This window comes from Cervus canadensis, chromosome X (assembly GCF_019320065.1).
Source record: "Cervus canadensis isolate Bull #8, Minnesota chromosome X, ASM1932006v1, whole genome shotgun sequence".
NCBI classification, from domain to species: domain Eukaryota; kingdom Metazoa; phylum Chordata; class Mammalia; order Artiodactyla; family Cervidae; genus Cervus; species Cervus canadensis.
Genome location: NC_057419.1, coordinates 94,491,026 through 94,515,852, shown reverse-complemented (window position 1 = coordinate 94,515,852; position 24,827 = coordinate 94,491,026). Strand labels below are relative to the sequence as shown.

Here is a 24,827-nt window from a genome sequence, read left to right as displayed (position 1 = left end):
ATAGAATCATAATGAAGGTGTACCTTCTCCAAGGAAGCTGGTCATACCTGTGAAACTGTACCCTTTCAGGCCACCCTTGTTTAGAAGGCCATTTGATATAATGAGCTCTTTACCCCTGTCCCACCCTCCCTTTTATATATTTTTAATTAAAGTATAATTGATTTACAACATTAAATGTAATTGATTTACAACATTGTGTTAATTTTTGCTGTACAGCAAAGTGACTTGGATACATTATATATGTATTCAGAATGTATACATTCTTTTTAAAATATTCTTTTCCATTATGGTTTATCATAGGATATTGAATTTAGTTCTCTGTATACAGTGGGACCTTGTTGTTTATACCACCCTCCCTCTGAAAAAAGATGGTAAGACAATGCTATTTCCCAAACTTCCTGTAACTCTGAGCATGTGATTTCATGGAGATTTATGGTCTCTGGAGTAAGACTAGTCATCTAGTGAGGACTTTGCCACTGCTATGTGTAGGAGGTTAAATGCTCCATGTACAGGAGGTTGTAGTTCCATGCTTCACCCTCTTCTAATGTAGGTGTGAATTTGGATGTTTGGGGGAGGGGAAGGTCACTAGAGTACATTGGATCCTCTTTCCCACCACCTCTCCTCTCCCCAAGGTACCGGAGTCTGAAACAGTTTAACGTGGACATTTGCCAGACCTGCTTCCTGACTGGCAGGGCCAGCAAGGGCAACAAACTTCATTACCCCATCATGGAGTATTACACCCCGGTATGGAGCCTCTGGGCTGGGTGGGAGGGGCCGGCAGCTCTCAGCTTCTGGGTGCTTGATCCATTTTGCCCAGCATTGGCTCACTGTATCATGCTCTCCATTGGGGAGCATCCTCCATACAGGCCTGGTGATTGACTGGTTTGAGGGATCCAGGCCTGTTCTTCTAGCAGAGCTTGTCCCTCATCCTCACCTGGGCTGCAGCTGGTTGGAGCAGCCCAGGACATTCTTGGTCATCTAAAAGGCACTCACTATTCTCCTGCAGAGAAAAGTCTAGGAAAAAAATAGAGCAAGGCAGTTCCTGATGACTAGACTTTGATCCCTCTATTTAGTTTTTCCTGCTTAGCTTCCTGGATCGTTCCTGTTCCCTGGTCTTCACTTGCTACTTTGTCATTGCTTCCATCCCTTTTAGTCAACACCAAAGTTTAAAGTTTGTGCTCAGATTCATTACTCAGTCTCTTGCGGGAAAGGGAGGGAATGCTCTTTACCTGGGTCTCCAAAACTGATTTGGCTTTCATTGAAAACTGGGCCCTTCATAGCCTCCTGAGACCAGATTGTTCAGCATCCCTGAACTCTAGCCACAGAGTTTCTCCTCTGCTGTGTTCAGGACCCACAGCTCCAGGCTTAGCTTCCTGAGCTGACTCTGCTCCCTAAACTCTTTTATCCCTTTCCCCACAGATAAGACCAAAGTCCCAAGCATATCCCTAGCTCTCCCCACTGCTCTCTCCCATCTCCTCTCCTCATCTCCATAATCCATCTCCATAAGCTGTCATCTCTTCTCTATGTTTTGTTGGCACAGAAACATGTGTGACCCGATGGAAGCAGTGATGTTGCCCTTTAAATTTTTTCTTTTATTATCATCTAAAACTAAACATTCAGCTTCCCAGGTGTCACTAGTGGTAATGAACCTGCCTGCCAATACAAGAGATGTAATAGATGCGGGTTCAATTCCTGGGTCAAGAAAATCCGCAGGAGAAGGAAATGGCAACCCACTCCAGTATTCTTGCCTGGAGAATTCCATGGACAGAGGAGCCTGGCGGGCTACAGTCCATGGGGTCACAAAGAGTCAGATACAATTGAAGCGACGTACCATGCACTGCAAAAATAAACATTTATTAAAATCATACATGGAAAACTGGCTTGAGATGGTAGACTGATAATCCTCTAGCTCCTGCTCATCTTCTGCATCTCTAGAATATGTAAAAGATATCTAAAAGTTAACAAATATATGATCGTTGTAAAAGATTCTAATTTTTAGAGGTGTTAAAGTATAAAACAAAGTCCCCTTTTCTCAGTATGTTCCCCACCCCTCCAGCCCAAGTTCCCTGAGGCAACCAGTGTTCATAGTTTGGCACATATCCTTCTAGATCTTTTTCTAGGAGTGAGATGTGGTAAAGATGAATAAGAGTTGATTACCAGTCACTTTCCCTGCTCCAGTGGAGCAGCCTCACCTCCCTAGAAAAGCCCATTTAGGGTGAGTCCCCCTGTCTTGTCTCCCCTCAGACCACATCCAGTGAGAACATGAGGGACTTTGCCACTACCTTAAAGAACAAATTCCGCTCAAAGCATTATTTCAGCAAACACCCTCAGCGAGGTTATCTGCCTGTTCAATCGGTGCTGGAGGCTGACTACAGTGAGACGTGAGTACTGGAGGCTGAGCAGGGGCTGCAGGCATCCTCACTGAGCCTAGGGGCGTGCTGTGAAGAGGCTGAGTCCCGTGTGGGCAAGGGCAGTGCTCTAGAGCAAACCCAACTAGTGACAGCACAATTCAGCTGGGGCTTGACCAGGAATCTGACCCAAGAAACAGATTTGAATCCAGTCTCTGGATCTTGTTCCCATCAGCTCTTGCCCAGCTCTCTAATTCGGTGGTGGTGATGGGGTATGTGTGGATGGGTGGTGGTGAGGAGACAGGCTGCCCAGCTACCCAACTCTTTGGTCTTCTGAGTCTTTGCTGCTTTCTTCTAGGCCAGCTTCTTCCCCGATGTTGCCACACGCTGACACACACTCCCGAATTGAGCATTTTGCCAGCAGGTACCACCACATTTGGGGGAGGGGAATTGTAAGGAGTCCAAGGGGGAGGGGTTTTCAGTTGGGGCAAGAGAATGGCACCACAGCCAGGGGGATGGGCACAGTGAGGATATGCAGCAGCCAGCAAGGCCCAATGTTTGGGGGGAGGGGGAGTTGGGATAGCCCCCCAAACTCCCTGATTATCCTCTTGTGTGATTAGAGTCCTTGAGATGAAAGCAGTCTCCATATTCTGTGTTCCCTTATGTTCCTGCTCTTTCTTCCCAGGCTTGCTGAGATGGAAAGTCAAAATTGCTCCTTCTTTAATGACAGCCTGTCCCCGGATGACAGCATGTGAGTTTTCACAGCTGCTTATTTGCCAGGAATAGCTCTCCTTGGGAGATCCCTCTGCCACTATTTGGGAAGGGTATATCCTCAAGGGAAGAGGGGCATGGTGGTTAGGGTCCTTGACACCCTAAGGAAAGAAGGCTGCTTTCTGGGCACAGTGTTTAATGAGAGAAGCAGTGTGCCCTCTATCAGCTGAACTGGGCAATGAAGGATGTACTACCTCCCTGCCATCCGTCAAGGTCCCTTCCTGTTGCAAGATCCCATCCTTCTATTCCCAACTCTGAGGGAAGAAGAATATGCTCTCATCTAAAGTTGCACAAATGAGCCATATCTTATGCTCAAAATGCCAATGCCCCATCTTGAGTCACATCAACCCTGGGGAGATATCAGGGGCTTGACTGAAGTGTGGCCAGAGAGATTCCTGGATGCTCTAGCCCAAAGAAGGGACCTGTCATTTCTAGGGAAGTGCCCAGCTTCCTCAGAGGACCAAGGAACTGTCAGTTACGTGGATAAATCCAGTCCTGAGACTGGGACTCAGGCAGGCCACAATTCCCTTGGGGATGGGAAAGCGAAGGGGGATAGGGTGGGGGAATATCACAGAAAGGGAAGTGATTTGCTCATTGTTTCCCAGATCGCTACAAGTAGAACCCAGAAGTCCCAGCATCCTGGAAGCACTCTCTCCTGTCACACCCAAGCACGACCCTTGCACCTTTGAACACTTTCATCCCTCTTCCTGCTGTGTGCAGCTTAGAGAGGGAATTCTCCAACATGTGTCTTGGGACTTGAGCTGGGAGCTGAGAACTCATACCCTGAGTTGTTTCCCTGTTCAATGCCTGGCCCCTCTTTCCTCTCCCTACACCCACACAGAGATGAGGACCAGTACCTGCTACGGCACTCCAGCCCCATTACAGACCGGGAGCCAGCCTTCAGACAGCAGGCTCCATACAACATGACCACGGAAAGCAAAGGGGAGCTTGAAAAGATCCTAGCCCACCTAGAGGATGAAAACCGGTGGGTGTGACAATGGCATAGATCTGTGTGGTTTCTAGAGTCAGACAGCTTAACTCAAGTCCTGGACTTCCACATCCTAACTCTGTGGCCTTGAACAAGTGACTTATATTCTGTGATCTTCCATTTACTCATCTGTAAAATGGGGATGGCGATAATAGTACCTATGTCTGAGAGTCATTTGTGAAGATAAAATGATCAGGCATATAATGTGTTAGCCAGTGTCTGTCTTATTGAAAGGGTTCTAAAATAGCCCTTTCGATAGCTAAAATAAAAGCTAGCTATACTAATAATTGGTCTTCCCTGTTGTAGCTCAGCTGATAAAGAATTCGCCTGCAATGCAGGAGACCCCTGTTCAATTCCTGGATCAGGAAGATCCTCTGGAGAAGGGTTAGAATACCCACTCCAGTATTCTCGGGCTTCTCTGGTGGCTCAGATGGTAAAGAATCCGCCTGCAACATGGGAGATGTGCATTCAGTCCCTGGGTTGGGAAGATCCCCTGGAGGAGGGCATTGCACCCCAGTCCAGTATTCTTGCCTGGAGAATCCCGTGGACAGAGAAGCCTGGTGGGCTACAGTCCATGGGGTTGCAAAGAGTCAGACACGACTGAGCAAACAAAACACACACAATACTAATAATTATTTGAATCCTTTTAACTCATGCTGAGTATCTCCAAGTACCCAGGAGATGCCGGCAGAGAGAATGCAAACACAGAGAATACAGACGAGATGCTGCTTGTCTCTGCCCTCAAGGAACTTTCAGTTGTTGGAAATGGAAAGAAATCCTTATCACTTACTGAAAGTGGTAAGAGGAGGATGATATTGCATAAAGTGTGTGAGGACTGGAAGAGCGAAGGTGAAGATGATTACGGGGATGACATTGATCTCTCTAAAGCACAGAGGGCAGCAGGAGTCTGAAGAGCATCTAAGCCACTTTGGGGGTGTGTCCTAGAATAAATAGCACCCCCCGGAACAGTGCTTCTCAAACATCAGTGTGCATACGGGTCACTTGGGAAGCTCGGTGAAATGCAGGTTCTGATTTACAGGTCTGGGGTGAGACCTCAGTTTCTGCTCTTCTAACCTAGAAGTTGCCCATGCCACTGGCCTAACAGACTGTGTCTGGAGTCGCTAGTCCTTAGAACAGTGCCTGTTTGCAAAGTATCTGTTACTGGCTCTAGACAAGATAAATACATAAATACAGAGTAAGCTTTTAGAAACTTTCATTGCAATTTGACATTGCCATGATATCCAAGCATATAATGAGTGGACTTGTCTTCATTGAATAGGATGTAGACCAGTTTGAGTATTGCTGAACTTTGTGTGACAAGTGCTGTGTAGCATGACCAGTGTACTAGCCATATGCATTCAGACCAAACACTGATCCACAGTGGATTGAAAAATCCCCCTGGTTTTTCCTTATGGATATTTTGAGAAGTGCTGTGCTAGAGCAGGGGTGGGGAGGTCCTGGGAAGCACTGGAGAGAGAATGATTCTATTGCCAAAAAAAGGGGGGAAAAAAGTAATATCCCTCAAAGGAGACCATCTCTTTGGAATCTGTTTCCTTGATGACCCAATATGGGTGTTTAAAGTGGGCCAAAGAGGAAGGTGGCAGAGATAAGAGGAAAGATGGGTGATCTTTTGTTTATGTTATGTCTTCCCCTGGAATCTAAAAATCTAAAAGTGGAGTAGGTGAGTCAGCGGCTCTAATGCCTCATTTATTTGCAGAATGTGTTTCTGCCTGGCTTTAAGGTCAGAATTAATCCCCAAAGCAGCACATCAAAGTGCTGAGAAATTTGTTATACTAAATATCAGCTCTCTCTGCGCTGCAGCCTAAGAACAGCAGAGTAAATGACACATACGCTGGAGAGGAAATGGATATGGCCATTCAGGCAAGAGCATGGCTGGAGTGGGGGTGGGAATGGGAATGCAAAGGGATTGTTCACACCTGGCTCTGAAGGAACACTGGGCCCTGGACAGTCAATACCCCATGAGGACGTTCAACCTTGGCTTCTCCATCCTTGGCAGGATTCTCCAGGGAGAGCTGAGGCGCCTGAAGTGGCAGCATGAGGAGGCCGCTGAGGTACCCCCCCTGACTGAGGGCTCTGCCGAGGTGGCACAGGACCACTGCAATGAGGAGCTGCTGGCTGAGGCCCGGATCCTTCGGCAGCACAAGAGCCGCCTGGAGACGCGCATGCAGATTCTTGAAGACCACAACAAGCAACTGGAGTCCCAGCTGCAGCGCTTAAGGGAGCTGCTCCTACAGGTGGGTCTGGGGCCAGGGGAAGAACCAGAGCAGCCTCTGGGCACAGGAGGGCTGGGAAGACTTTCTAAAGAGCACTGAGCTGGCAATCAGAAAAGATGGGGTGATGAAGGAGCCACTATATCACAGCGCTCAGCCAATTTTCTTGCACTGAGCTTCCACTCTGTCCTTCTGTGTTACTCTCAAGTCACCGTGGGGCCTCGGACAGAGGGAGGGCTTTTGGGGGCTCATGTCCCCAACCCCCATTTGAATCTGGTATTGAAAGAACAAGTTCAAAGAACCATCCAAAAGGTTGATTTTGCTACTTTGATGTTTGCTGGAAAGAAGCAAATTTGGGCATGCTTGGCAAAAGAAAGATTTTAGCTGTGGACAGATCACTTGTTACTTTTTATCCCTTTCCTCTTTGAGAGGGAGTGTATAGGATGTAGTGTGGTTCAGGAGTTCAACAGCCCTGGAATTGAATATGGTTCTGCCAATTAGTGGCCTTGGAATATTAGGCAACTTCCTTAGCCTCCCTAAGCCCGTTTCCTCATCTGTAAGACAGGGATAGAAATATACCAACTTCATGGAATTGTGGTAAAAATCTAATGAGATAATACATTTATTGAATTTAGCATGATGCCAGAAATATAGTAAACACTTCATAAATGTTACCTATTGTCATTATCCATACTAGGGAATACACACCGGATCTTCCAAGAGATGGCCTCTGGATCAATTTCTGGAGGTCTTAAATGATATTATGTCATAAACCAAGGATCAGGGGCGCAGCTCTGTATTTCCAGATGGAATTGGGTTCTAAATAGTTTAATTATAGCTGAAGTGACAAGCAAGAGATCTTCTGGGGGCAATGCCATCCTTATAAGAACTGGGAGCCTTTGATACCTGGTGTTGAAGGAAGAAGGTATTTAGTAATTAAATATTCTAAGAAGTTTCCTGTAAGGAGAAGCCACTGACTGGGGCACCATCAAAAGCTTCTTCAGGTTTTAGGGCAAAGAGATGGGCATGAGGTCTCTAAGGACCTTTCTAAGCTCAAGAGTCTGTCAAAGTAAGGTCAGGAAGGTGAAGTCACTTAAGTTATGCCTTACCTCTTGCCAGCCACCTATCGAATCCAATGGCAATGGCTCTGCGGGCTCGTCTCTGGCTTCCTCTCCACAGCAGTCAGAAAGCAGTCACCCCCAAGAGAAAGGACAGACTACTCCAGACACTGAAGCTGCAGGTGAGTTCCCTCAACCCCTTCCTCCATGGCTTTGTCTTGCCCCAGGTCTCCTGCCCAAGGTTCTACTAGGGTTGGGACTGGTTCCTCCTCATGTCTTTGAGCTTAGGGTCAGGGATGATTGGATTATTGACTGATTCATTCATTTCTTTAATCTACAAATGTATATTGATTACCTCATATGTACCTAGGCATCATGCTGGGAAGATGTACATGCTATAGGTTTATCTTTCAGCAGGCAGCATCCTACCTCGGCCCCTTGACCTCATAAGGGGATCTCTAGTTGTATTCCCAAATCTCTCTTTTCCAATTCAGATGATGTGGGATTGAAGAGCCAAGATGTCAGCCTCTGCTTGGAGGACATCATGGAGAAGCTCCGCCACGCTTTCCCCAGTGTACGAAGTTCTGATGTGACTGCCAACACACTGCTGGCCTCTTGAGGGAACCAGAGCCCCATCTTATAGGCCACGGTCCTCTCCCGGTTCTGGCCAAAGGCTTTCCTCAGACTTCATCCAACCTTCTCAGTCCCCCGTGGCCCCACTCTCCTCAGCTGGAGTTATTTGTGCTCTGGGCAGCAGCAGAGATTTGGTGGTATGAGAGGTGGGGGTAGGGGGGCTGGGGGAGGGAGAGGCATGATTCCTCTGACTCTAGAAAGGTGCCCTTTACGTCAAGTTTGAGATTAGTCCCTTTAGTACGCTTCTGTTGCAGCCCAGGCTGATGGCACTTGGAAGCCATTCAGATGGGTTGCCTTGTAGAATGAAGCAGTGCCCATTGGTCCCTTTCCATTCTCCATGGAATGATGGAGATGGAGGGTACCTAATGACCACAGGGCTCCAGCATTATGAATATACAGAACTTAGCCCTACTCTCTGACCCAACACAGGGGAGGTGAAGGGGTAGCCTGAAGACACTCCCACCCCCCAAACCCCTGAAAAATCTGGGCAATGTGTGTCATGTAACTTCAGCTCGAGGGTATAGCTCTAGTCCTTCTGATGCTACCTAGATGTTGTTTCCTCTGTGAATATCTTCAGTTTCTTCTGCCTCAGTTCCTGGCAGACCTTTCTCAAGGGGGAACAATTCATTCAGGTTCCTATTTTCACCTTACTTTGGGAACAGTAAAGAAATATGTAGGGGGCTTAGATATTTTCCCCAGATCCTCCTCTTTCCTGAAAGGCTCAGCATTCTGAGAGACCAACTCTTCTGAGTCGGCCCTCACAGCCCTGGGGGAGGGCTGGCAGCTTCTCAGCAAGGGGGTCTTCTCCTTGGGGGAGGAAAGGAAAGCCACCCTCTAGACCAGAGGAGTGTGACTGTCCCACACCCTTGACGGCTTTGAACCTTCTTTCTCTTAAGTTGAATCAGATGAGGTGGCTGATATCCCTCAGCTAATCAGAAGGCAGATGCAACAGTCCACCCTTAATAGCAGCCCTTTCCTAGGATCCACAGGCTTCAGATCAGCAAGTTGACCACTTTCCACACAGACAACAGCAAGACCTTCCTTTGCATAAAACCTTTCTTTCTAACTCTGGAAAATGAACCCAATCCTCAAATTTGTTAGGCAGATTTCTGGATAAATCTGCTTAGGCAATTTTATCTAACTCTTCCTAGGCAACACATACCGTGATTCCTTTATCCAGAAACTGTTCAGAGTAGATAGTGGGGGTGGGGGGGCATCGGGGGAGCAGGCTTGGGAACTTTGAACAGGATCAGGGCTCATTTAGGCAGATTTCTGTCAAAATGAACTTTATAACTTAGAATCCTGCAACCGACTTAATTTGCCTAAGTTTATATAGATACTTAGCTATCCTTCATATCTACTGTACATCAGTACTACCCCAGACTCATTCACACATTAAATTCTAATACCTCTTGAAGTATTAATGTTCTGCCTTGCTCTTTGTTAGTCCCAGCCTCTGGATGGACAGATAAGATGCCTCCTGGCTGCTCATTTAGGATGTCTCTCCATTCATATTTAAGGTGAGCCATCCTCAAGACCAAAGCAACAGAAAGCCTGTGGCCACAGAGGAATCTAACCGGAAGAGTCACTCTGTTCTCTTCATTCATTCTAAATCTTGTTCCCTGAAGACCTGATCCTGGGGTGAATTTTTCTGGGCTTCTCTGAATAATGGTTCAGGGGCCAAAATAGAGCAAATCCAAGCTCTACCCACCCTGTGCATAAAGGGAGAAACAAATAGCCAGGCTAAGACACAGAGTACATCCTCTTGCCCCTTCCAATTTCTAAGTCTGGCTCAGGGTTGTAAAGAAAGTAGAAATTGCCACCAAGTTTAGAAGGGTGTGAGATGGTTGGAGTGCTCTCTTATAATCAAGCAGTAGCTAGTGGGTAGATCTGCTGGGAAACTAGATTTATCTACTGCAGGGCATGGAAGGCAGTGGCTTTGGTCCAGAAACCTAGGATTGCCTCCTTCTAGAATCACCAAGGGACACTGAGCCACAGGTTCAAGGTGTCATACTTTATCATGACAATTGCCTTAGTGCTCATGAGGTCTCAGGGCAGGAGAACTGGTGAGCAGATGGCAGGTAGGCATCAAACAAAGAGCCTGGACATCAGTTAGCAGGCTTGGCAGGGGACCTATATTTGTAGGAGCCTAGGTTATAGGTAGGGGCTTCCCTGGTGGCTTAGACAGTAAAGAATCCACCTGAAATGCAGGAGACCCAGGTTCGATCTCTGGGTTGGGAAAATACCCTGGAGAAGGGAATGGCAACCCACTCCAGTATTCTTTTCTGGAGAATTCCATGGACAGAGAAGCCTAGTGGGCTATACAGTCCACAGGGTCTGTAGTTCAAGGAGTCAGACACGACTGAGCAACTGAGCACATTAAGGATAGGAGAAATTTTCTATAGGACTGAGAGGTCAGGATCTTTGAGGCATATGCCTGCCTAAGCCTGAAGAAAGCACATGTTATGAAACAATCTTACTAGGAAAGTTCTGCAAAATCTTTTTCCATAATCTCCACTACGCCTGAGAGATCTTGGGCTCTTGAGGGCCTATGACAACTGCAGTGGGTCATGGTAGAGAAGATGTAGATCTCGTTATGTAGGATTTGTGTTATAGGTGGACTGAAGCAGCAGGTCAAGAGTTGAATTCTCAGTAACAGGGTCCCTGACACTTTGTGGTCCTGTGTTTACCTTGATGCCTGAGGTGAGTATATGGCTCAAGGGTCCAGTGATAGTCACTGCAGCATAGTTTGCCCACACTACTTCACAGTTTGCCCACAGTGAAGTAAACAGATCTTTGGGCACTGTGAATTCAGATGAAGGTGATATTTCCTGAGATGTGTTGTGTGTTAGGCCGTCTGTTGTGTGTCTTATCTCCTAGAGGTATAGTGTGTGATGCTGCGTAGTTTATGGCTCCGTACTGGAAGTGAAGGAGGTTGCTGGATAGGTGGCCTAATGAAAACCTCTGACTTGTGGGATTAGCATCAGTGGTAAGGAAAGTGAGTGTTTGCTGGGGTTGTGGTCATATAGTATGGGGAACAGTTAGGATTGATAGGTGATATATTCTTGACAGAATCTGACAGAGGCCAAAAAGCCATTAGGAGGGTGCCTCTGCTTCCAGTGAGAGCAGAGTGGAGTCAGGTTGACTGGGAAATTATTAAGGAAGGCTGACTGGTTGGAGGACATCTGGCTGTTGGTTGCATGGTTCCGTAGAGAGGGTCCAACCCAGGATATGCATCCTTCCCTCCAGGATGGAAAGGCTGAAACCAAGGCCCTCAAATGCCCATTTCCTTCAAGGCCCAAAGTTTGGAGATATTTCCTTGTAGAGAAACTTGCTTGAGTTTGTCATACTTTAGGGGCTGGGCTGGCAGGCCATGGTAATGAGAAACCTTGAGGTCAAACAGAGGCCAGTCCTGGGTGATGAATTTTAAGGAATACCCATGATGCTTGCGGTGTGTATTTGGGATCTGGGCTCCATATTCAACTTCAGGCTAGAGCATTCCTTGAACAGGCGTTCTCAATGACAGAGTCATGGCCTCTGAGACCATTTCAAGCCAAGACTCTCATCAAAGTTCCGTTGACATAAGTGACAGATAACTAAGAATGTAACTGTCCTAAGATGAACAGTTCTGGAGGAGAAAGGTGGGGGCTTACCCTAGGGCTGTGAAGACTTAGTTACTTAGCTGGGCAGCTCTATCTCTGGGCCTTCCTGCCAAAAGCCGGCTCTGAGAACAAAGGAATACTTCAGCTCCTTGTTGTTCTTTAAAAAGCAGTGACTGTGGGAGGGCAAAAGGCTCAAGGCCAAGTCTAAGCTCCCAGGCTTCATCTCCTCCCACAGCTGCCACATTTGGAGGGGTACCTGCTCAGTGTCTTTGGTGTCCTTAGGGCAGTCTTGAGGCCAGATTGAAGCCTATGATGCTGCTCGCTGGCTACAAGAGCTGGTGATCATAAAGGTGGTATTTGGTATTCGGGGAAGCAGAAAGGGTGGCATACTAGTCTAGAAAAATTTGGGATGAAAAGGCGGGGCTGGGAACAAATTGGTTAACGTTGCCACTCACTGTGGTGCTTTTCCCCCTTTCCCTTAAATTCTGCTTTGAAAAGAATAAATTCGTATTTGTTTACTTTGGTTCCTCTGGTTATGCTCTTTGACTCTGACACTCCACATCGTTCCCTTATTTGGGTGTGGGAGGAGAGGGTGGAGCCACAAACCCACAAGAACACTGCAAAACACACCAGAAGAGTCCAACACCTACAGGACAAAACAGACACACCCCACTAGCCTCATCCACCACTGTTACCTGGAGTGGTCACCTCTCAAGGCCCCATAAAAATTAGCTAGTTATTCACTCATGGAATTAGCTCTTTATAGCAATGGTTCTTCAACACTGTCCTCATCAGTCTGAGGAATTTTTCACCACCCTAAAGCAGTAAGAGAAAAATATGGACAATGCAGTGAGTTTCCATAAAGTTACATATATTCAGTTTAAACATCTATCCTTTATTCTGAGATTATGGCTATATATTTTGGGGGGATGTCTGTGTTAAATGTCCCTGTGAATTGGTGGTAAGTTCTTTTTTAATACCCTTTTCTGGCAAAATAAAACCGTGTCAGTCCCTCTTCCCCACCACCAATCTTCTTTCTCACCAATCTATGACTTCATTGTCAATGAAGTTGACATGAAAAATGATGTGAGTCACATATGCAGCTTAAAATTTTCTAGCGGCCATAATAAAAATGGCCCAACAAACCCAAATGAAATTAATTTTAATAATAGCCCAATATATCCAAAATATTTTCATTTCATCATGTAATCAGTATAAAACCATTACTGACATTTTATTTTTTTAATAAGTCTTAGAAATTGTCAGGGGCTTCCCTCGTAGCTCAGCTGGCAAAGAATCCGCCTGTAATATAGGAGACCCCAGTTTGATTCCTGGATCAGGAAGATCCCCTAGAGAAGGGAACGGCTACCCCCTCCAGTATTCCTGGGCTTCTCTGGTGGCTCAGAAGGTAAAGAATCTGCCTGCAATGTGGGAGACCTGGGTATGATCTGTGGGTTGGGAAGATCCCCTGAAGGAGGGCATGACAACCCACCCCAGTATTCTTGCCTGAATCCCTATGGACAGAGGAGCCTGGTGGGCTACACTCCATGGGGTCGCAAAGAGTCGGACACAACTGAGCGACTTTCACTTACACTTTCAGAAATTGTCAAGCAGGGTACAAATTCAGCTGGTAAAAAACTAGAAACCCACATAGAGCCAGGCACTTTATTACTGAAGAGACAGTAAAAGCAAGGCCAGCAATGGGATCTGTTCCCTTTGTCCCTGTTGCACAGGATATCACTGAAACAAAAGGGGCCAGATGACATGCAACAGGAATGGCGGCACACTGTGTTCCTGAATAGCAACTCCACACCTCCCCCTAAGCAGCTTTATGGCTTGCGGCAGAACCCTCTGGGGCAAGGACAGGGGAGAAGGGAGGCAGGCAGATAAATCCCATGCCTCACCAGATTGAGGGAGGCAGATGAGAAACTGCCCCATGACAGCCTCCCTCCAAACAGGAAGCTGAGTGTCTCGAATCCCCATGAGACTGACTATCTTTCCAGGTTCCAGGAGGCTCATGGAGCATTCTGCCAAGGCCTGGGGCTTCCTGCAGTTGAGGCTTGCCTACGTGGAAAGACACACCTCAATTTTACCTAGCCATAGGTCAAGTGCTCAAAAGCTGCATGTGGCTAGTGGATACCCTATTGGACAGCGCAGTTCTGTAACACGCCCAAGTCAGAATCACTGGGCTATAAAGAAGGAAAATTTCATGATGTATCATGTGTGTGTGTTGGGGGTGAGAAGGGAGTCAAGGCAGTTTGTTGCTGCCACCTTGGTGGGGATTGGAGGACAGCGGTGAAGCAGTTACCCAGGGTTAGGAGATGTGGTGTTGGAGGGAACAGAAGGGCACCACAGATGCATGAATTTGCTCCTTCCTGTTGTCTTTTCTTCCCCATGGCCTCTCACCAGAGCTCTGGCTGCTCTCGGGGTGCAGTATCAAACAGAGGCCAGACTAGGGCTCTTCTACTTCTTCCACACGACAGCCCCACATGTGGCATATGTGCCGTGCTCTCTGGCCACAGTCTCTCCAGCCATGTCCCCAGGGTACTGTTTATTTCTGCCCTAGTCCTCTGCCATCTTTCACCTGGAAAGGCCTACCTTCTTTCCAAATCCTGCCTCTTCCCCCGTCTGCCTATGACAATTCCTTTTCCCTATTCTTTCTTCTCATCTTTTAAATTCTGGGTTTCTGAAAAAAAAATCATCTTGGTTTTCAAACTGTCCTCTAACTTCTCTCCTAAGCTTGGCTTCATTTTCTCCTTCCCTTTAGTCAGTCCCACTTTTTCCCTGCATTTCCCCCCAAGCATTCCTTGTATCTTCATCCTTCTGCACAGGCCCAGCCCATACATACTGACTTCCCCTTCTCTGCCCTTGGCTTACTACTTTCAACTTGGAATGGGAGCACTAAAAGTGGCAGAGAAAGCTTGGGGGCTCATTTCCTAGAGTGGCACCAACTTCATCAATTGAGACCAGACCTGGGTCAAGCTGGGCTACTTCCAGAAAACCTTCAGCTGCCTCTTGGTGATAAGCATTATCACCCTTAATTTCCACGTAAGGACACAGAAGTTCTAAGAGATGTAGGGACTTGCCCAAGTTAGGTAGCAGAGCCAGGGTTCTAACCTTGTGTTCCTTCAACTACAACATAATTCAGTGCAAATATTGGAGCTGCCATTTTTATCACTTCTCTGTACCTTCACTCAAAAGCTCAATGATGTATTGTGAATATGAGATGATTTGCTTAGTTCATTAGGAATCATCCTAAGAGCTCTTTAGAAGGATGCCCCAGTGCTGACAGCATCTTTTGTCATTTCCTAACTGCAGAATGTATTGCTTGTCTCGCCAGTTTCCTTTTGGATTTGAATGTACTTCTCATGGGAACTGTTTTAATAAAGTAACAGTAATCCACTTAAAGGATTTTATTGCTTAAAAACACAGACTAGAAAATCTTAACACAGCTAGAAAAAAATGAACTGGCCCAGGGTTTTTAAGGATGTTTTCACAGGCATTTGTTTTTGGTTTGGGCCATGCATCTTGCAGGAGTTCCCAGACGAGGGACTGAACCCTGGCCACGCCAGTGAAAAGCCTGGAATCCTAACCAGTAGGCTATCAGGGAACAGTCACAGGTATCTGTTTTTTCCTAACCTTTTCTGCTGGGGGTTAGGATGATGAGACTCAGCATAAGGATAACAGCTCAGAATTTCACCTCTGCTCTAACTATTCCCATAGCTGCCAAATAACAACCAGGCACAATTCTAAAAATATTAACAATGGAAAGAAGATGGTGGCAGCAAGAAATGTCCCCTGAGCAGGAAAGCAGCTGCTAATGCCTGAACAAAGACACCTCACAACTTAGTATCAACTGCTGCCAGGTAGGCACTTAAATTCACTGTGGCGGGTTCTAGCACTTGGCAGAAATGGTTTGACTTTGTTCTGTTTCAGTAAATATTTGAAACAAGCAGAAAAGCTAAAATCTATGCAGACTGGCTATATAGCCTTGAAGTTATAAAAGACTGTCTCCCTTTGGCAAGCATGGCCAAATTATCTGATGGCACCATAGTAGAGAAGCATTTAAGTAATTCTTAAAACTTTATAAAAAGAAGCCAAGTCTCATAGTTGAGCTGGGTCTTCAGGTCCTACAGAACTAGCAAAAAAAAAAAAAAAAAAGGTTCAGAGAAGCAAATACAAATAATTTGGCATAAGGCAATGAAAGGAAAAGAAACAGGCACAGTTTATCTAGACTTCAGTCTGGATGGTGAATTGAAGGCCTGGGTGCCAGGTTGAAGACTCTCCTCACTTCTTCAGGAAATAGTTCAGTTTTTCCTGTAGATAATTGAGCTGTAGAGAGAGGGAGAAAAAACATGAAAAATTCATCTGAAATCTTAAGTCCCATTACTTTATCTAGAATTTACTTATATAAACCAAATGGAAAGACTGTCATTTGGCATTTATAAGGTTATCTTACTTAGTCTTAAAATGTTAAAAAGAACAGTGCCAACCAACTTTTAAGTTCAGATTCCTTCTATCACTTGCATCTTCCTCTAATCTTTCCCTACCTCAATTTCTCCTACATACTTCTGGCACAAAAATTTTCCTGAGTTACTCTCCAGGTGAAAAAGCTTTTAAGGTTTATTATGAACTACACCAAAAATCTAAACTCTTAAGCCTGGCATCACCACCTCTGAACCATTGTGCATGCTACTTTCTATACAGAATGCCTTTTTTCTCTATTTCTTTATTAAACCCTGTGTTTGTGTGCTTAGTTGCTCAGTCGTGTCTGACTCTTTGTGACCACATGGACACAAAGGCTCCTCTGTCCATGGGATGTTCCTGGCAAGAATACTGGAGTGGGTTGCCATTTTGTGCTCCAGGGAATCTTCCCGACCCAGGGATCGAACCCCAGTCTCTTGCATTGGCAGGCTGATTTCTTTACCACTGGGCCACCTGGGAAGCTTATTAAAACCCTACCCACCTCTTAAGGCCCTAAACACCATCTCTCTATGAAGTTTTCTCTAATCTCCATGGACATAAGTGAGCTCTCATTCCTTTAAATTCCTATACCTCTTACAGACTTCTCCCCAACTGGAGACAGAGATTGTGTCATAAGCATTTTGTAGTTCCCTGCAGAACCTAACTTTAAGTAGGCACCCAATAAATCTGTGTTGAATAAATGAGCTAACACAAAGGGCTTCCCTGGTGGCTCAGCTTGTAAAGAATCTGCCTGCCATGTGGGAGACCTGGGTTTGATCCCTGGGTTGGGAAGATCCCCTGGAGAAGGGAAAGGCTACCCACTCCAGTGTTCTGGCCTGGGGAATCCCTATGGACAGAGGAGCCTGGTGGGCTACAGTCCATGGGGTCGCAAAGAGTCAGACATGACTGAGCAACTCAGCACACAGCACACAAAAGACTCTAAGTGAATAAAGAATACAGCAATAGTTCTGTGTTGAAAATAGCACTTCCCCAATATTAACTACTTATATGGAGGAAAATAAAGATGTTTAATGGGTGTTAAAGCAATCGTGGCATTAACCATTCACATGGTTATATATAAGCAGTACTTGGGTGAGTGATGTGCCGAGGGGAAGGGCATATACAGAACATGAGAGTTTCCCTGACCTTGTTGGTATGGGGATGGACATGGGGGAATGGCATCACTACCTTAAGAGCCCCATGATAGGGAATTCCCTGGTGGTCCAGTGGTTAGGACTCTGCACTTTCACTGCTGAGGTTCAATGCCTGGTCAGGGAACTAAGATTCCCCAAACTGCATGGGGCAGCCAAAAACAAATAACTAAAAAGAGCCCCATGCTAAGTCCATCCTCATAATAAGACCACCAGTCTCTTTAAAACCATTATCCTACTCTTAACAGTATAGTGCTAGAACCAGCATACATTTCTGTACAGCTGCTTGACCTTCACTAATCCCACACTGCCCTCTTCTCTCTTCACTCTGCTCACTCTTTTGGGACTTTAAATAATGGTCTTTCAAGTTAGAAATCAAGCCTATGCCCTTAACGCTCCCTTCTCCTTCAGTGCTCAGAAACTGACCTGAGTCCCATCAATTCTAACTTTAAAATATATTCTCTCATATATAAATGTTCATAGCAGCATTATTCATGATAACCAAAAGGTGGAAAAAACCCAAGTGTCAACTGATGGATAAACAAAATGTTGTATATCTGTACAATGGAATATTATTCAGCCATAATACAGAATCTAGTACTGATACATTCCACAACATGGTTAACATTGAAAAACATTATGCCAAGTGAAAGAAGCCAGACACAAAGACCATGTATTTTATATTTCCTTTTATATGAAATAATCAGAATAGGCAAAGTAGGCTAGTAGAAAGAAGATTAGTGCTTACCTAGAGCTGGGGGGTGGGGATGGGTATGGAGTGTGTGGGAGGGTCAGAAGACATGGGAAGTGACTGCTAATAGGTACAAGTTTCTTTTGGGGGTGATGAAAATGTAAAATTGATTGTGGTGATGAATGCACAATTCTGTGAACATACTAAAAGTCACTGAATTGTACAATTTAAATGGGTGAATTGTATGGCACAAGAATTTATATCCCAATAAAAGTTATAAAACATTTTATTGCATTTTACAAATATATATATTCTTTCTGAATGAAATAATGCCATTTTCAGCAACATGGATGGATCTAGAGATTATCATATTAAGTGAAGTATTAGTAAGCCAGAGAAAGACAAATATCGTATCACTTATATGTGGAATCTAAAAAATGGTACAAATGAATTTATATACAAAACAAAATAGACCCACAGACATAGAAAGCAAATTTATGGTTACCAAAGGAGAAAGAGTGGGGAGGGATTAATTAGGAGTTTGGGATTAACATATACGTGTTTGTTGCTGTTTAGTAGCTAAGTCGTGTCTGACTTTTGCAATGTCCATGGGATTTCCCAGGCAAGAATCAAACTCACATCTCCTGCTTGGTAGGTGGATTCTTGACCACTGAACCACCAGGGAATTATATATATTATGTAATATTATTATTATATTATAATATATATTATATATGTAATATATTATTATATTATATATTATATAATATATGTAATATATTATTATATTATTATTATATTATATATATTATATATGTAATATATTATTATTATAAATTATTATATAATATATATAATTCCCTGGTGGTTCAGTGGTAAAGAATAAAAATTATATATATTACTATATATAAAATAGATAAACAACAAGGACCAACTGTATAGCACAGGGAACTATACTCAGTATCTTATAATAACCTATAATGGAAAAGAGTCTGAAAAGAGATGGCTCCAGCGGTAGAGTCTACCTGCAATGTGGGAGACTCAGGAGACTCGGGTTCAATCCCTGGGTCGAGAAGATCCCATGAAGCAGGAAATGGCAAGCCACTCCAGTATTCTTGCCTGGGAAATCCATGGACAGAGGAACCTGGCGGGCTACAGTCCACGGGGTCACAAAGAGTCAGACATGACTGAGCACGTGATGGATGGATGGATATATATACACACACATACACACAAATATAACTGAATCACTTTGCTGTACACTTGAAACTGATACAACATTGTAAGTTAACTATACTTCAGTAAAAAAAGAAAAAATAATTATTCTATCTCCATTTCCACCTCTTTATTTCAAGTTACTGTCATCTTTTATTAGACTACAACACAGTCTCCTAACTGCCCTCTCAGCTTCTAGTCCTGTCCTCCCACAATCCATTCTCCAGATATCAATAATCAAAGGGATCTTTAAAACTTCTAAATTAAATGTGACTTTCTTGCTTTAAACTCTCTAAGGTTTTCCATTGCATTTTTAAGACTAAACCCATCCTCCTTATCATGGCCTGCAAGGGACCATACAATATGGCCTCTGCATACTTCACCAACCTCACGTTGAGTCACTTCCTTGCTTTAAATAAAGTCTCTTCCTTGCTTTAAATTCTTCAGAGGTCCTCAAAGAGACCAAGCTCTTTTCCAATGTGGGACCTGGCATATGCTCCACCCAAGAAGCTCTTCGTATCCTTTTTGCTTGGACTTACCCTTCAGGTCTCAGCTTAAATATCACTTCCCCAGAAAGGCTGATTATGATCCCCCCTCCCAATTTAATTCAGGACTATCTTTATTCAAAGCACACCCCTGAGTCTCCTTCACAGCTCTTCTTTATTATTTGCACCTTCATATTTGTATTATAATTTGTTTACTGTTGATCTTCCCGGCTAGACTGTTCACTCCATTAGGACAAGTATTGTATCTGTCTTATTCAACACTGTGTGTATATCCAGTGCTTTTCACTTAATAGGCATTTAATACCTGCTGAATGAATGAATTTTCACAAAGGCTTTGTTTCAATATGCTACCTTCATTTAGAAGATTTGGGCCACTACTATTTCTATGAAAAGAACAGCCAGAAATGAGATTGGGGGATTCTTTGTATCAAACAAATAATTTATTGTATCAAACAAATAATTTTCTGGTTGATGTGAAAACACATTCTCACCTGCTCAGTTTTTTCTTCTTCCTGTAACTTAAGCTGCTCCAGCACAGACTGTAAATGATTCTGGAAAGCAAATCATATAAATGATGAATGCTGAGTCTCAAAGGAAAAGAGAATCAAGAGAGACAAAGAGTTTGGCAAATAATTTGATAAATTAAAAAAAAAACTGTCTGTTGTAACAAAAGACATTTAAAAAGGATTTAGAAAAAGACTGTCTATATGTGTGTAACTGAAACACTTTGTGAAACAGAGACTGGCACAACACTATAAATCGACTATACTTCAATAAAAAATTTTTAAAAAGGATTTAGAGTATAAAAACTATGCTCTCCAACTATAGGGCCATGTGATTTGGTTTTTTGACCCTACACAACATTTTTTTCTTGCCCTAAAACAAACAGTTGGAATGCCTCCATGTTACCTTTCTCTAGCTTAGCACAAATCCTTTGACTGTAGTGAACCATTTAAAAAGCTGGCCTATGACAAAAACCACTACAATATTGTAAAGTAATTAGCCTCCAACTAATAAAAATAAATGAAAAAATAAAATAAAATAAAAAATAAAATCAGGAGTAAAAAAACCAAAAAAAAAAAAAAAAAAAAGCTGGCTTGGAATTTGTTGCTGACTCTTTCATTCCCCTGCACTCGGACAGACTATTATCATTCTTAACTAATACTGCATGCAATAGTAATCACAATATCTGTATCTTTCAAAGTATGTCCACATCTATTATCTCACTTGGTTATTCTGAAGGACAACACTCTGAATAAGTACAGTTCTGTATCAAGTTTCTCCCCTTCAATGACAAAAGCTCTACAGAAAAAGAAATCTGGCAAGAAATTCCCCGAATGCTTCAGAATTTCCTTCACTATAAAAGGGGAAGAAACATGGCCTAGACATACATTTTCCTTTTGCTGAAATGTGTATTAATAAAATATGCATTAATTCGTATTAGTAAAACTCAAACACGATATTAATTCTTATTCAAGCAGGCATCATGAAATTTAAAAATTAACTCTAATTCTCTTTTGTTGCAATGAATACATTTTGGTAGAGAGCAATAGGATTCAGTCTATGCTCTACCACTTACTGTGGTCCCTGGCAAATTACTGAACTTCTTTGAATTTCAATTTCTTATCTATAAAATGGGAATAGTGATAGTACCTGTATTACAGGGATGTCAAGATGAAATGTAGTAACACATGTAAAATGCTTAGCTCTGTGTATGCCTTTCACATTGTTAAATGTTCAATATTGGCAATTATTATTTCAAGTCTGCTGGTCCCTTCCCCCAAATGCTTATATAAGATGAACAAAATCACTCAGGTAAAACAAAATACGACTATCTTTTATTAGGGATTTCTAAAGAGGTTGCTCAGGTTCATGAATGAACTAGAATGCTGCACAGAGATGAGATGAGTGGAAAACACAGAGATGGGATTTTGAAAGTAAGATATCAAGATATCTTTATACCAGTCAACAAGAATTTACCTTGAGTGTCAGGTTTTCCACCTTCCTGATGAGCTCCTCCTGTCTTTGTGCCCTGCGCTGAATCTCATTGAGCTTTTTCTCCGTGTATTGAGTGTGCTTCTGAATGTCCATGACTAACACAGATAGACAAAAACCTCAGGTATCTACACAAGGCCTAAACTAGTGGACCAAGGTCCAAATCAACTAAAACTCCAGTACATATTTGAGCAATAATTTCTCAAACTTAACTTTGCATCTAATGCGAGTTCAAAGTCAGTCTTTAATACCGGCACCCACTCTGTCCCACCCTTTTGTTTTTCCCTCTAACTTACCCATTGAGCTGGTTCCCTCCTTTGCCTCATACTGGCCATATTCAGTGAACCTGGCCTGTAGCTCCCTTTCCATATCCTCGTCATAATAATCTTCCTCCTCTTCTTCATTATAGTCCTCCTCCTCCTCATCATCCTCAGTGTTATTGCTAGAATCATTGCGCATCTCCTGAAGCACATAATATTCTAAGGGTTTTAAAAAAGAGGAAGGTGAAAACATTTGAAGCCTTTCAAATGACTCCCACTCCAGCTGCAATTATCCTCCCCCTCAAGTTTACTGGGCAACCAATGAATTTCATAAATAATTTTTCTCACAGCAAGATGATTCCCTTTATAAAACAAGGACAGAAAATACAAAACAGTGTAAGATTCATTCATGTATTCAATGATCAAAATATTTAGACAACCCAAGGGCCCATAGGAATTTTAGAATAGCAGTGATGGATGGGATATTAGAACCCCAATATTAGAACCCCTTAACTTGAGGGACTAATAAGAGGCAAGAAGGGTAAAGGCATCCATTTTTTTGTGATTGGCCTGTGAGTCTGTGGAGAATGGGCCGACACACAGTCAATAGTTATTCTCTCTGAATCTTCTGCTTTGCTTTTATTATCGTACCTGGTAAGGTAGGACCCTGCTTGTAGCCACTCATTCCTGAGGCTATCGCATAGCTAGGAATGGAGCCTTGACATTCTATTTCCTTGGTATCACCGTCAGCAATGACCTCCCACCCTAAAAGGGGAGGAAGTCAAGGAAAAGGCAGAAAGAAAGAAGGCAATGTTGAAAGGGAAAAGGCTCTCTGTCTGAAAGTGCTATTTAATTTAGTCCAACTTCAGGCCATTTGTAGCTGGATTCCTAGTATGGATAAGTGTTTTATACTGAATTACACAAGTAAATGATTTCTATTATATGAATGTACTGTTCCTAGCTAGAAAGTAACATTACCCCAAATTCTAAGTTCTACACATTAACGTCAGCACACAAATACCAGAAATGAGGGCTTGTCACCAAGTGCATTTGGGGTGGAACAAACTGCACAGGAAATATTTAGTATAAAAGGATACGGGCACTGACAGCTTCGGCATCTGAACACAGCAGTCTTTTCACTTCCTTTTCCACATCAGGCGATTCAATGTGCTGAACCAGAGTAGGGAAAGAAGGAATACCAGTAATGTCATTTAACACCCTGTGTTTTGCAGGAATGGCCTTTTCCTACATACGAATGAATTCAAAAATTTAGGCTTCTTTTAAGATACATCCAATCAAATTTCTACTTTAAACAATGCTATTTATGAAGAAAACTTTGATCAGGGTCTATATTTTTGTACAGCAAGCTTAATTTTTCCCAATCAATTACTTGAGACATTTAATCTTTTCAATCTGCAACTCTATATTAAAGACTCTCTCAGAAGTATCACCCTTAAGTCTCAGTTATTATTTGCATTGACCCTTACTAGCAAATAACTACGATTTTTTGCTATTTAGAAGTAATTTTGTGTAAAGACCCAAATTCCCAGATTCTACTTTCCCACATCTTTATTATTAGAGAGTTTCCTATAAAAACAGGACCTTAGCCACACATTCTCCCTTAAATCCAGTTTTAGACAATTATCTCCATGGCAACCAATTCATCATGCCACAAATAGAAATTAGAACTTTGAGGAGGAATAAGCAATTGCAAAAAACTTCTGGTAAAAGTGAACTCTGGCTTCCAAGAAAATTTTTTAAAATAAGTATCACAGAAAAGAAGCATATTAAGATACCAAGATTACTGACCAAATTGCATCTTCTGCTCTAGGAGTTGTCAAACATTAAACAATGAATTCTTCATTTTTCAGTGAATCAAATTCAGTCTATGTGTATGGGAGTGGGGGTTACAGGTGAGAAGGAAGCCTCAAAAGTAAACTTGATAATTTTGGGGGTTTGTTTGAAATTAAAAGCTGCAAAATAAAATCCACTATAGGTAAACAATAAGGTTATATTATGCTTTGTCTACCTCAGAAAGGTCCATTTCTTCAATTTGTTTGAAATCAGGAAGCTATGAAAGAGAACACAGTAAATGATGAAGTTATATTAAAATTGTTCTATTTTACTAAAGTTTAAAGAGTTCTAGACCCATTCTTAATGTAGTTTTCTATTTAGTAGACAAATAGATGCTCTAGACTTAACAGTATAAAGCCAAGGCAACTGTGTTCATAGATTAATCATAGTAAAACTATCAATTCTTCCCAAACTGATCTATAGGTTTAATGCAATTCCTATCAAAATTCCAACAAAGTTTTCTGTAATACATGTAATACATGACAAACTTATTCTAAAATGTATATGGAAAGGTATAGGCTCTAGAATGGCTATAATAATCTTGAATAAAAAATAAAATAAGTCTTCCTGATTCCAAGACTTATTACAAAGCTACATTGTGGAATTGGTGATCAACACACAGATTAGTCGAACAGAATAGGGAACCCAGGAAAAAAACTCACACAAATATGCCCAACTTATTTTTTTTTTTTTTTGCCCAACTTATTTTTGACAAAGGTGCAGAAGCAATACAATGGACAAAGAGCAGCCTTTTCAACAAACGGTGCTAGAGATTTTGGACATGCAAAGAAAAAAAAAGAAGAATCTTGAACTAACCCTCAAGTACAAAAATTAACACAAAAATAGATTGCTAACTTAAATGTAAAACTTTTTTTAAAAATAGGAGAAATCTTCAGGATCTGGGCTAGACAAATAGTTCTTATAATGGACATGAAAAACAAGATCCTTAAAAGAAAGAAAATCAATAAATTGGACTTCATCAAACAAAAATCCTTAGCTCTTTGAAAGACCCTGTGAGGAAGTTGAAAAGACAAGTTACAGACTGGGATAAAATATTTGC

General features: G+C 42.9%; 2 protein-coding genes across 16 annotated transcripts in view; one reads left to right on the top strand and one right to left on the bottom strand.

The window, feature by feature from the left end:
• The window catches only part of DRP2 (dystrophin related protein 2), a 49,859-nt gene extending 37,705 nt beyond the window's left edge, over positions 1-12,154 (top strand). For all 4 annotated transcript variants that reach the window (XM_043459112.1, XM_043459111.1, XM_043459113.1 and 1 more), the window contains 8 exons: positions 633-744; positions 2,245-2,381; positions 2,707-2,772; positions 3,034-3,099; positions 3,961-4,104; positions 6,125-6,362; positions 7,458-7,578; positions 7,891-12,154. In XM_043459112.1, the coding sequence (XP_043315047.1) occupies positions 633-744; positions 2,245-2,381; positions 2,707-2,772; positions 3,034-3,099; positions 3,961-4,104; positions 6,125-6,362; positions 7,458-7,578; positions 7,891-8,015 (1,009 nt within the window). In that variant the 3' untranslated portion in view covers positions 8,016-12,154. The remainder of the gene's footprint in view (positions 1-632; positions 745-2,244; positions 2,382-2,706; positions 2,773-3,033; positions 3,100-3,960; positions 4,105-6,124; positions 6,363-7,457; positions 7,579-7,890) is intronic.
• Positions 12,155-15,029: 2,875 nt separating this feature from the next.
• TAF7L (TATA-box binding protein associated factor 7 like) overlaps positions 15,030-24,827 on the bottom strand; it is a 32,273-nt gene continuing 22,475 nt past the window's right edge. For 11 of the 12 annotated variants that reach the window (XM_043458815.1, XM_043458816.1, XM_043458813.1 and 8 more), the window contains 7 exons: positions 23,943-23,984; positions 23,011-23,083; positions 22,565-22,678; positions 21,950-22,132; positions 21,639-21,751; positions 20,150-20,209; positions 15,030-15,963 (listed from right to left, as the gene is read on the bottom strand). In XM_043458815.1, the coding sequence (XP_043314750.1) occupies positions 15,919-15,963; positions 20,150-20,209; positions 21,639-21,751; positions 21,950-22,132; positions 22,565-22,678; positions 23,011-23,083; positions 23,943-23,984 (630 nt within the window). In that variant the 3' untranslated portion in view covers positions 15,030-15,918. The remainder of the gene's footprint in view (positions 15,964-20,149; positions 20,210-21,638; positions 21,752-21,949; positions 22,133-22,564; positions 22,679-23,010; positions 23,084-23,942; positions 23,985-24,827) is intronic. The other variant, XM_043458819.1, reaches the window with a different exon arrangement.